Source organism: Orycteropus afer, unplaced genomic scaffold (assembly GCF_000298275.1).
Source record: "Orycteropus afer afer isolate SDZICR_OR568_19922 unplaced genomic scaffold, OryAfe1.0 scaffold00285, whole genome shotgun sequence".
Classification (NCBI taxonomy): domain Eukaryota; kingdom Metazoa; phylum Chordata; class Mammalia; order Tubulidentata; family Orycteropodidae; genus Orycteropus; species Orycteropus afer.
This window is the reverse complement of record NW_006921872.1, coordinates 466996-479375: the sequence shown is the minus strand read 5'-3', so window position 1 is coordinate 479375 and position 12380 is coordinate 466996. Positions and strand designations below refer to the sequence as shown.

The 12380-nt window shown below is 41.1% G+C and overlaps 1 protein-coding gene across 1 annotated transcript in view; it reads right to left on the bottom strand.

Moving 5' to 3' along the window:
* The window catches only part of KIF24 (kinesin family member 24), a 57601-nt gene that overhangs the window by 17014 nt on the left and 28207 nt on the right, over window positions 1–12380 (bottom strand). The window contains exon 5 of the mRNA XM_007950669.1: window positions 4749–4836. Within this exon, the coding sequence (XP_007948860.1) occupies window positions 4749–4836 (88 nt within the window). The remainder of the gene's footprint in view (window positions 1–4748; window positions 4837–12380) is intronic.

Below are 12380 nucleotides of genomic sequence, written 5' to 3'. Positions count from 1 at the left end.
TACTTCCGTAGTGATACTGCCTCGGAAACCCAAGGAGGGGTCACTATGAGTCGGGGCCGACTCAACGGCACATAACAACAACAACAACAACAACAAAATGTTTCTGGTTAAAGATTTTCCTGGAGGCTACTAGAACTCTGGCTTCAGATTGACTCACAACATCTCCTGGAGGGACGACCCTGTGTGAAATATGAAGGCAGGTGACAAGTGGCCATGTCTAGTGTGCCTGAGGATGATCTGTGAGGGTGACACTAGAAGATGACACCTGAAAGTGGCACTTGAGTATAAACACATGGGTGATACCTGAGTGAACATGAGCAGTGACACCTGAGAGAGAGAATGAGTTGTTTCAAGTCAATAAATGTTTATGAGGGCAATGTGCCAGATATTCATAAGTTATATTAACTCTCCACCTTGATCCCAGCTGGTTTCCTTCTTGCACGCCATCATATGTATTGCAGACTGTGGGTATCAATGACAATAATACCTATTCTCTCTCCAAGACCTGTATGTTGATCAACAATAAATTTATTCTTGTCTTTCTTTTTAAATATTCTTTTTTTTTTCTTTCTATGTTTCTTAGGAAACATATTTTATGATAGGCTAGTGTCATAAACTTTTTCAGGGTAGACAGTTGACATGCCACCAGCCTGCCCATTAGCACATTATGGCCCATAGCAAAGGGAAAGGGACTTTCTCCTAGTCATTGCTCCTTTCCCATTCAATTGGGCTAAGCTCTGGTAGCATAGTGGCTAAGACACTTGCCTGCTAACCAGACGGCTGGCGGTTCAAACCCACCAGCCACTCCTCGGAAGGAAGGTTGGGCAATCCTACTTCCGTAGTGATACTGCCTCGGAAACCCAAGGAGGGGTCGCTATGAGTCGGGGCCGACTCGACGGCACACAACAACAACAACAACAACAATCTACAGGAACCAAAGTATCATGAGGATCATATCTGCCTGAAACTCCTGGTCAAAGGAAGAAATAGCTGGGGGAGGAGGGGATAAGGGGACCACAGGAACAGGTATGCGAAAAGCAATTTCCTTAGGATTCCACAATGGAGGGAGCTCTGTCTGGGGCAGGTTAAGAATGGTCATAGCCTCAGGGGAGCACCTTCAACAAATCCCACACTTTTGTTCTGTCCCTGCTTTTGTAAACACTAGACAGGGATTCTTAGCTCTTAGATGACCCCTTAAAACAACCACACTCAGGTGCTACCTCAGGATTTGAATCCCAGGATAAGGAATTTGAGAATCACACAAACACAAGGTCCCAGCCCTTAAGCAAAATTTAAAAAGAAGCCCTAGAAAGAAAAAGAGACACACCAGTGGTGGCCACCTTGCCATTTCAGATAGCTATGTCCCAACTCTTAATTTTGAAAAAAAAAATAACAAAATTTCCCATAAATCATGTTATCTGACATTTAAATACAGCCTTTTAAACACCTAACTTTAAGTAAAAGGGGCTCTGGTGATATACTGGGTAAGGCATTTGGCTGCTAACCAGAAGGTCAGTAGTTCAAACCCATCAGCTGCTCCACAAAGATTCCGTAAAGATTTACAGCTTTGGAAACGTAGTGGGAGTTGCTATAAGTCAGAATTGACTCGATGGCAGTAGGTTTGGTTTGTTTTTTTTTTTAAGCAAACTACCACAGAAAATACTGTCATAAAAGTATCAATTCATTCAATAATATGAGTCTTTTTTCTTACTTTCTTAAGAAAAATTACCTGTCAATCTACAGTATAGGTAATGTAGCATGGTAAAAAAGGGTACGGCTTCAGAAGAAGATCAGTCCAGGTTGGAACCCTGGCTTTGCCAGTCTTAGCTATGTGATCCTTGGCTGTCACTTAATTTTAGCCCCAGTTTTCTCATTTGTAATATGAAGTTTACAATATTTACCTCATGATGATTTTGTGGTGATTAAATGGGGTAAGAATTATAAAAAGCCCCTAGGTAGTAAGTACTCAGTAAACATTTGCAATATTATTAGAATATAGTGAGAAGGATGGCAGGAAAGAAGAGTAGGATCAGCTAGAGAGGCTTTAACTTCGGTGCCCATGGAAGGCATTTCTACAATGCCAAATCCAATTGTCCTCCTTGGTCCATTGAACTCAGTCAAAGACTGGCATTTTTCCCTGGAGGGGTATACTGGGAAACTGGTCTATTGATAGGTAGGTCTTGTCAAGTACCTAGCCTGTGCTTCTAGTATTCTCCTTTTACTCTAGCCAGGACGGCTGGTGAGAGATACAGAAGAATGATTACTATGACAGCACATTAGAATCACTGAGGGGAGCTTTAAAAATACCCTTCCCTCATATATAGCTGGTAAGAATGTAAAATGGTATATTAACTTTGAAAAACAGTCTGGTGGTTTCTCAAAAGATAGGACCCAGAAATTCTACTCTGTGAATATACCCAAGAGAGCTGAAAACATGTCCAAACAAAAACCTGTATGTAAGTGTTCACAGCAGTGTTATTCATAATAAACAAAAAGCAGAAATCTACAAGTCCATTAACTGATGAATGGATAAACAAAGTGTGGTGTATCCACACAACAGAAAGTGATTCAAGTATAAAAAGGAATGAAGTACTGATAGATGCTATATCATGTATAAACTTTGAAAGCATGCTAAGTGAAAGGACCATATATAGTACGATCTCATTTATATGAAATGTCCAGAATAGTCAAATCCATAGAGAAAGAAAGTAATGGTTGTTGATGGCTAGGGGAAGGGAGAAATGGGAAGTAACTGTTAATGGGTATTGAAGTTCCTATTTGAGGTGATGAAAATGTTCTAAAATTAGATAGTAGTGATGGTTGTACAACTTTATAAATATATTTTAAAAATCACTGAACTGTATGCTTTAAAAGGCTGAACACTATGGTATGTGAATTCTATTTCAATCTAAAATGATAATAGTACCCATGTCTGGGATGCACCCGAGAGATTCTGATTTAAATTATTCTGAAGAGGGCTCAGATATTAAAGGGCATTATGATGAAATTGGTAAGACAAGCCACAGAATGAGACAACATGCTATGACACAAACAACTGACAAAGTACTCACAATTAGAATACTGATTTCTTAAAAATCAGTAAGAAAAAGACAGAAAACCCCAAAATGAAGAAAAGACCCAAATTGGCACTTTCTAAAAGAGGAAATCCAAATTATCATTTAAAATATGAAAATACAGTCAATTTCAATCTCAATAGGGAAATACAAATTAAAACCACAGTGAGATATTCGAAGACTTCCACACTGGCAAAAATTTTTCATCTATCAATAGAAAGTGGTGGCTAGGATGTAGAGCAGTGGGACTGTTCACATACTGCTTATGGGAGTGCACAGTGCTTTGGAAAAGAGTTGATATTATCCAGTAAAGTGGAAGATACACATGTCCTCTGACCCAACAATTACATGACTAGGTATATATCCTATTCAGTGCCTGTGTAGTAAAATACATGTGTAAAACATTCAGGTGCCTTGTTCATAACAGCCCCCAAATGGAAACAACCCAAATGAGCATTAACAGTAAAACAAATAAATAAATTGTTGTATATTCACATAATGGAATACTATACAGCAAATTAAAAAGTGAACAAAACTCTATATGTAAAAAAAAAAAAAAAAGGAAATCAAAGCATAATATTGAGTAATAGAAGCAAGATATAAAAGAATACATTCAGTATGATTCTATTCACAAAAAGTTCAAAAACAGGCAAAAAGTATGTTATATAGTATAGAGTTGACTACATAGGTGGTAAAACTGTAACGAAGAACAAGGAAATAATAAATATGAAAGTGAGAATACTGAAGGGGTCACACAATGGGCTTGTGGGATGCTGAAATACTATTATTTTTTGATCTAGGTGGTTGATTGCAAGAGTGCTTATTTTGTAATTATACTGTAAACATTGAGGTTTATGTACTTTTCTGCACAGTGCCATTTTTCACAATAAAGGCTAAACAATTTTTTCAAGTAAGGAATAAAGTTCCCTAATGATGTAACATATAGCCAGGTTTGAGGACCACTGCATTAAAAAGGAAGGTTCACCAGAAATATATTTGTACATAAGCTAATAAATACCCCAAACGGGGGAGGGGGAAGCTAAATATTCTACACTGTTAATAGCGATGAGTGAGGGGGTTGTGTGCAGTACGTTAGATACTTTCTATATTCTTATATATTTCTATAATGTTTATATTTTAATAATGAGCATATACAGTTATCATAATATAAGGATATTTTTTAATAAAATAAGATTTAAAAATATCTTTGGAAGGATACAAAAAAAAACTAATAAAATCAGCTGCCTTGATAAAAGGGAACTGGCTTGGGAACAGGAATGGAAAGGATATTTTCATTGTACCTTTTGAATTTTGAACCTGTGTCAAAATATTACCTATTAAAAAGTTTGTTTAAAATAAGAGGCAGAATATTTTTCACCAACCTTTCCCAGAGCCATTGCTATAGAAATACATATTAGTAGTCTTGGAAACTGGCCCCAGGGAATCCCCTCATGCATTAGCTTCTCCCACATGCCACCTCCCACCATGGCATTCAGACATAAACCATACAGAGAAAACAAGCTATCCTCTCAGAAGAGGACTCACATTTTACAAATGAGAGGTGTTGTGCTTGTCATTGTCTTTTACCTAAATCTGAGTCCATCGCTTACTAGATAGCAAAACAAACATTTTCTCTGTATTGCTACAGTGGGGTAGTAAAGAAGGAAGAGTTACCTCTAAAAGGAGCTCCACAGTATCCACTTGAAGCTCTTGAAGTCCCACTATCTGTACCATGTGCTTGCTATCTTCTCTTGCAAAGAGCCTGCAGATGCAAGAACACAGTTGTTACGGCAGGGCTATTATAATGGACTTTGTTTTTGCCTCCCCAGAAACTATTCCATCACTTCCCCATTAAGTAGCAGCTTTGCTGTTTGGATAGGTTTGATGTACAACCCGCCACCTCTTGCCCCCTGTCCCTGGCTTCAGGAATGGTCCCTGATGTTGGAGCATATTTGGCTACAATTAAAAGAATGAATGAGCACATAAATCAGAACTATACCATCCGTGGTGATGCGCTCCTGGCTAATGATTGTTCCAGAGGTGGCTAAGGGACCTCTGCTGATCCAATCAAAATGAAATCCTGGGTTGTGTTAAGTCCTTGGGGAGCAGTGGTATCTCTTTCTCTCTGGAACTGAAAGCATGTAGCTTCAGGAGCATTTTACATCCAGAAAGGTAGCCAGTTTCATCAAGACGCTAACTCCACAAAAGGTAGAGTAGAGAGATGCAAAGAATGGGTCTTTATAACATCCCTTAGTTGCTGGAATAAACTGAGCCTGAAGCCTACCTGCTCTCTAGGCTTTCTGGTGATATGAGTCGATGACTTCCCCAGATGCTTAAGCCAGTATAAGTGGGGTTTTCTTTTCCTTACATAATGAGTTCTGATACATCTTGTTAAGGGAACAAGGAAGAGCTGGTACTGCAACTGAATGCCTCAACCTTTCAGTAGTATTAATGGTTAAGGTAATGAATGGTTATGATCTACCAATCAAAACCCATTGCTGTCAAGTCAATTCTAAGTCCTAAGTGACTTTCTAGGACAAAGTAACCAAAATGCCAAACCAAAATCATTGACATCAAGTCAGATCAGACTCATAAAAACCCCTCCTTGGGTTTCCAAGGAGGTATCACTATGGAAATAGATTGCCCAACCTTCCTTCCAAGGAGTGGCTAAGTGGGTTTGGATCACCAGCCTTCTGGTTAGCAGAAGGCATAGCCTTAGGTACTGTGCCACCAGAGCTCCCAGGACAGAGGAGAACTGCCTTATAGTTTCCAAAGCTGTTTATCTTTATGGAGGCAGACTGCCACATCTTTCTCCCACTGAGGAACTGGTGGGTTCGAACAACCAAACTTTCAGTTGGCAGTTGAGCACTTTAACCACTGTGCCAGCACGGATCCTTTCTATAGTCTACCATCATCACTAAATCAGATATGCAGAGGAGGCATGTGTTGATTATTATCAAAGAACCTAAGATTCTTTTTCCCTCTTATTAAGACACTGATTAAGAGTAGAATTCTACTTCATACCCAAAAAAGAAATTATTTTCTTAAAATAATTTTTTTTTTAGTCTGGGCTTCACCTGAAGTTTCCAAATTTTTATCAAAGAAAACAGCCTCACAAAGGCACATGACCTATCAGAAAACAACTCTATTAGAACAGTCAGGTGTGATAGCTGGGATTGTATGTCAACTTGGCGAGACCACAATCCTGAGTGGTTTAAGCAGTTGTGATATGGGTTATTCCCATGATGAGATCGGATGTATATGTTTTGAGCAGCCAATCCGCTGAAAGGGAGTTTCCCTAGGGGTGTGGCCTCCTTCCAATAGATTTATGAATATCCTGGGAAAAGAAACACTCTACTGTGGATTGGGATCCTGTTGTGCTGCCTACAACTGTCCGTGAGCAAACAATCCACCATTCAGCCTGGTGATCTTGGATTTGTCATCCGTAGCAGTCAATAGCCAGTATACTGCCTGCCAACCTTGAGCTAGTCAGCCCCTGCAGCTGCAGGAGTCGGGAAAAGCCTCCAGCTTGACATTTGATCCAAGAACTTGGGACTTGCCAGCTTCTATAAGTGTGTAAGCCATTTTCCTAAGATAAATTTCTCTCTCTCTCTCTCTAAGCTTTACTGGTTTTGCTTCTCTAGAAAATCCAGCCTAGCACGTTTGGTACCAACAGTGGTTCTAGAAAGACAAAATCATAAGGATGGGTTTCCTAAATTGGTTCTCATTGATTCTGTTTTGATTCTCCAATTTGATTAATCATAAAGGCACTGGTGACTATGCCTCCATGAGCAAAGAGGGGCCTGCTAATCTGTGGTGTGAGATGGCAACATTAATATGCAAAATAGCACCACCAGACCAGGTTTGCTGGTCTGATAGAGCCTGGTGGAACCACTGAGACTATGGTCCCTAGCTGCCCCTTAGGTCTGGAATTGAACCCACACCTGTGGCTTCCAAACAAACAAAAGACAGGTATATGAGTTGAACATTTACCTGAGGTAGACACACTCCTTGGAGAGAACAATCATGAGAGAAAAAAGGGCTGTTGATGCACAGGGAGACAGCTCAGGGGGCAGGAGTGCATGGAGGGATGGACACAGGGAAGAGGTAACTATGGGGAGGAAGTTGGAGGGGAGCCTGTTGCACTGTGGTAAATTGTAGTCAATGTCATGAGACAAAGTGTATATGAACTGCTGTATGGAAAGTGAACTTGCTCTGCAAACTTTCACCCAAACCACAATTAAAAGAAATCAAACAACATATTGCACTGGGCAAATATGCTGTAGAAGACCTCTTTAAAGTGTTAAAAAGCAAGTATGTCACTTTGAGGACTAAGGTGTGTCTGACCCAAGCCATGGTATTTTCAACCACTTTATATGCATGCAAAAGCTAAACAATGAATAAGGAAGAACCAAGAACTACTGATGCATCTGAATTATAGTGTTGGTGAAGAATACTGAATATAACATGGACTGCCAGAAGAATGAACAAATCTGTCTTAGAAGAAGTACATCCAGAATGCTTCTTAGAAGTAAAGATGATGAGACTTTGTCTTGCTTACTCTGGACATGTTACCAGGGGGGACAGACAAATCACTGGAAAAAGACACCATGCTTGGTAATGTACAAGGTCAGTGGAAAAGAAGGAAACCCTTAATGAGATAGACTGATACAGTGCTACAATGGGCTCAAACATACCAATGAATGTAAGGATGGCACAGGACCAGGCAACATTTCGTTCTGCAAAACACAAGGTCGCTATGAGTTGGAACCAACTCAAGGGAACTTCAACAACAACATTATTACAATAATAATTATAATTGTTTGAAAAAAAAAAAATAGCACCACCAATAGATCAAATACTTTTGAGAAGTGAGGCTCTGGGTGATCACATATTTTATATTTTCTGCAATTTTTTCAGCATGAGGAGTATAAGGAAGCTGGTTGGTTGGTCCTACTTATGCTAGACAAAGTGGTGAAAGAACAAGATGAGTTCAGGGCTGCAGAATCACAGCTCAAGTGCTGTATAAAAGACCTCAATGTTTCCAGTTGTGCTCTGAGAGAAAGCCTTATTTCTTCTAGTAACAAAACCAATATTGCTGAAAAACAAACCCAGAGTCTTATTGTAAGTGTGCCTGAATTACAACGCCAATTGAATTGCCAACCTAGAATGGTGTCTGAAGTTAAAGTGAGGGCACTGATTGGGAAAAAATGGGATCTTGAAACCTGGGATGGGGACATATGGGCAGACAGTCAGGAAGATGAGGATATGGAGTCTATAAATTCTGTTGAATCCCTCCTGCCAACAGCACCATCCCTCTCATCTGAAGGGATTATGATTACTATAAAACCATTATCCCTTCCACCTCCATTTGATGGGCTTAACCCAACTGTTCCTGCTGGGTCACTGCCTGAGGTAGATGCCATGAAAGGCATGGCTGAATGTCCTCAGGAACTGCCCCAACTACCCATTGTTGCTGCTAAACCTATAACTAAATTTAAGTCCAAATGAGCCCCAAAATTTGAAATAAAAAATGTGACTGAGGAAGCAGCATGCTACACCCAAAAAGAACTACTTGATTTTGCTAACATGTACAGACAGAAACCTGGAGAATATGTGTGGGAATGGCTACTGAAGGTGTGGGATAGTGGTGCAAGGAATGTAAATTGGATCGGTCGGAATTTATTGACTTAGGCCCACTGAGTATTGATTCTTTGTTCAATGTTTCAGCTCAGGAAGTTAGGAAAGGATCTAATTATTTATTTGGTTGGCTTATGGAAGCATGAATTATGCAGTGGCCTACCTTAAGTCAAGTTGAAGTACCAGACCTGCCTAGGTATAATGTAGAAAAAAGTATCCAGAGGCTTAGGGAAACTAGCATGTTAGAATGGATTTATTAGATTAGATCCCTAAAGCCAGAAATGGAGAACCCAGAGGACACACCTTTTACTACTACAGTGAGGAACAAATTTGTGACAGGAGCCCCAGCATCCTTGAAGACTGCTGTGATTGCTATTTTATGTAAGCCAGATTTGATAGTGGGAACTGCCCTAAGTGAACTAAGACATTTAACTATGATGGGGCTGACTGGACCCCATGGTAGTAGGGGCCAAGTGGCAGCAGTTAATCGACCAAGACAAGGTGGGTGTGGTTACCATAATGGACACAACACAAACAAGGCAACGCACTGCTGTCAAGTCAGATCCAACTAATAGCAACCCCGCCTTGGGTTTCCGAGGTGGTATCACTATGGAAGTAGATTGTGCACCCTTCCTTCTGAGGAATGGCTGGTGGGTTTGAACTGCCCGCCTTCTGGTTAGCAGTCAAATGCCTTAGGCACAGCACAGTCAAAAGAGTAATCAGAATACTCTGACTTGTGTGGAAGTATGCTATTGGTTACTTAGGCATGGTGTTCCTAGGAGTGAAATACGTGGCAAATCTATGAAATATTTACTTGATCTGCATAGACAGAAGAATTCTAGGTAACGTGAACAGAAGCCTAGATTGAATCGCCAGAATACAGAGTCACGGCCTCTCGATCAATTCCCAGACTTGAGTCAGTTTACAGACCCACAACCCCTTCAATGAAGGGGAGGCCAGGTCCCCTTGAGGAAGGACCCCACTACATTGCCAAAAATTTATAATGTCAGTCTTTCTCCTAGCCTTCCCCAAAGGGATGTGAGGCCTTTTAAAAGAGTGACTGCTCATTGGGGAAAAGGAAATAATCAGACTTTTTGGGGATTACTGGATACTGGCTCTGAACTGACACTAATTCCAGAGACCCAAAGCGTCACTGTGGCCCACCAGTCAGAGAGGGGGCATATGGAAGTCAAGTTATTGATGGAGTCTTAGCTCAGGTACATCTCACAATGGGTCCAGTGGGTCCCCGAACCGATCCTATAGTGATTTCCCCAGTTTCAGAATGCACAATTGGAATAGATATACTGAACAATTGGCAGAATTCCACATTGGGTCCCTGACATGTGGAGTAAGGGCTATTATGGTAAGAAAAGCCAAATGGGAACCATTAGAACTGCCTCTACCTAGAAAAATAGTAAATCAAAAGCAATACTGCATCCCTGGAGGGATTGCAAAGATTCCTGCCACTATCAAGGACTTGAAGGATGTAGGTTTGGTGACTGCCACCACATCCCTATTTAATTCACCTATTTGGCCTGTGCAAAAAACAGACATATCTTGGAGAATGACAATGGATTGTCATAAACTTAGTCAGGTGGTGACTGCAATTGCAGCTGCTGTTCCTGAGGTGGTTCCATTGCTTGAGCAAATTAGTACATCTCCTGGTACTTGGTATGCAGCAAATGATCTGGCCAATGCCTTTTTTTCAATACCAATTTCAAAGGACCATCAGAAGCAGTTTGATTTCAGCTGGCAGGGCCAACAATATACTTCCACAGTGCTTCCTCAACGGTATGTCAACTCCCCAGCACTATGTCATAATTTAGTCCATAGGGATCTTGATCGCCTTTCCCTTCCACAAGACATCACACTGGTCCATAATATTGATGACATTATGCTGATTGGACCCAGTAAGGAAGAAGTATTGATGACTCTAGACTTACTGGTGAGACATTTGTGTGCTAGAGGGTGGGAAATTAACCTGAAAAAAATTCAGGCACCTTAAACCTTAGTGAAATTTCTAAGGGTGCAGTGGTGTGGGGCATGTTGAGGTATTCCTACTAAAGTGAAGGATAAGTTATTGTATCTGATTTCCCCAACAAATAAAAAGGAGGCACAATGTCTGGTGGGCCTCTTTGGATTTTGGAGGCAACACAGCCCTCATTTGGGTGAGTTGCTTTGGCCTATTTATCAAGTGACTCAGAAAGCTGCTAGTTTTGAGTAGGGCCCAGAACAGGAGGCTCTGCAACAGGTTCAGGCTGCCATGCAAACTGCTCTACTACTTGGGCCATATGATCTGGCTGATCCAATGGTGCTTGAAGTGTCTGCAGCAGATAGAGATGGTGTTTGGAGTCTCTGTCAGGTCCCTACTGGTGAATCGCACTACAGACGTTTGGGACATTGGAGCAAAGCCCTACCATCCTCAGCAGATAACTATTCTCCTTTTGAGAAAAAGCTTTTTGGCATGCTTGAAACTTGCATGTAGCTGAGTCTTCATTTAGCAGCCTGCCATGCTCTGCTGATCTTAGGACTTTTAATGGATTTGAATCAATGGCCTGCCATATGGTTTGGTAGTGTCAACACTGTGTCTTTTCACTTGTCAACCCTAGGTTTGTCAGCCTCAGCAGCCAACAGCTGCCTGAGTGAAGAGATGCCTCTAGCTTAACTAGGCCGGGAGCAGAGGCAAAGCTGAAGCCCAAGGTCAAGGGGCTTTCACCCAGCCCCTAGAGCCTGGCACTTTGAACTCAGACTTCTAGACTCCAGAACTGTAAAAGAATAAACTCCTGTTTGTTAAAGCCATCCTATTTGTGGTATTTTCCTGTCAGAGTGGCACTTAGGTAACCAAAACATCAGACTTCTAGAATAAAACAGCCTAGCTTTCCGAACTCTCATGTCCCACCGAACGTACTTCCTAGGCCCTATGCCCTGAGTTCACCTCAGAAGGGTTTCTAATGTACAGCCTAGGATATACTACTGGATTTTTAAAATCTTGAAAGCAATGAGTATTGTTGTGGTGATGTGCCAACTTGGCTGGGCAGCTGGTGGTACTTATTCCCCATGATGAGACTGGCAATCAACTCCATGGTGAGATCTACCATAAGCAGCTGAGTAACTGCTTTGGGTATGTGATCTGCTTCTTGTATATAAGCAGCAGCTTTGGGAATGGTCTCTAGCTTATGGTACGCTTGGACCCTTCATGTAGCCATGTTGTTGTTCAGCAGTCTGCCATGCTCTGCCGACTTGGGGACTTACAATGGACTTGAATTAATGACCTGCCGTGTGGTTTGGTAACATCAGAACTGTTCCTTTTTACTTGTCAACCTCAGGCTTGGCAGCCTCAGCAGCCAACAGCTGTCTGAGTGAAGAAAAGCCTCTAGCTTCAGTGGGCCTGGAGCTGGAGGCAGAGCTGAAGCCCATCAAAAGGAATAACCTATGTATGATCGGAATTCCAGAACAGGAAGAGACAAAACCACAGAGAAAATTGTCAAAGAATTGTCGGAAGAGAATTTTCCTGGTTTGATGAAAGATGATAATATATCAATTCAGGAAGTTCAACGAACCCCAAACAGGATAGACTACAAAAGAAAATCACCAAGACATATCATCATCAAACTTACCAAAACAAAGCAAAGAAAGAATCATGAGAGCAACACAAGAAAAGCAAAA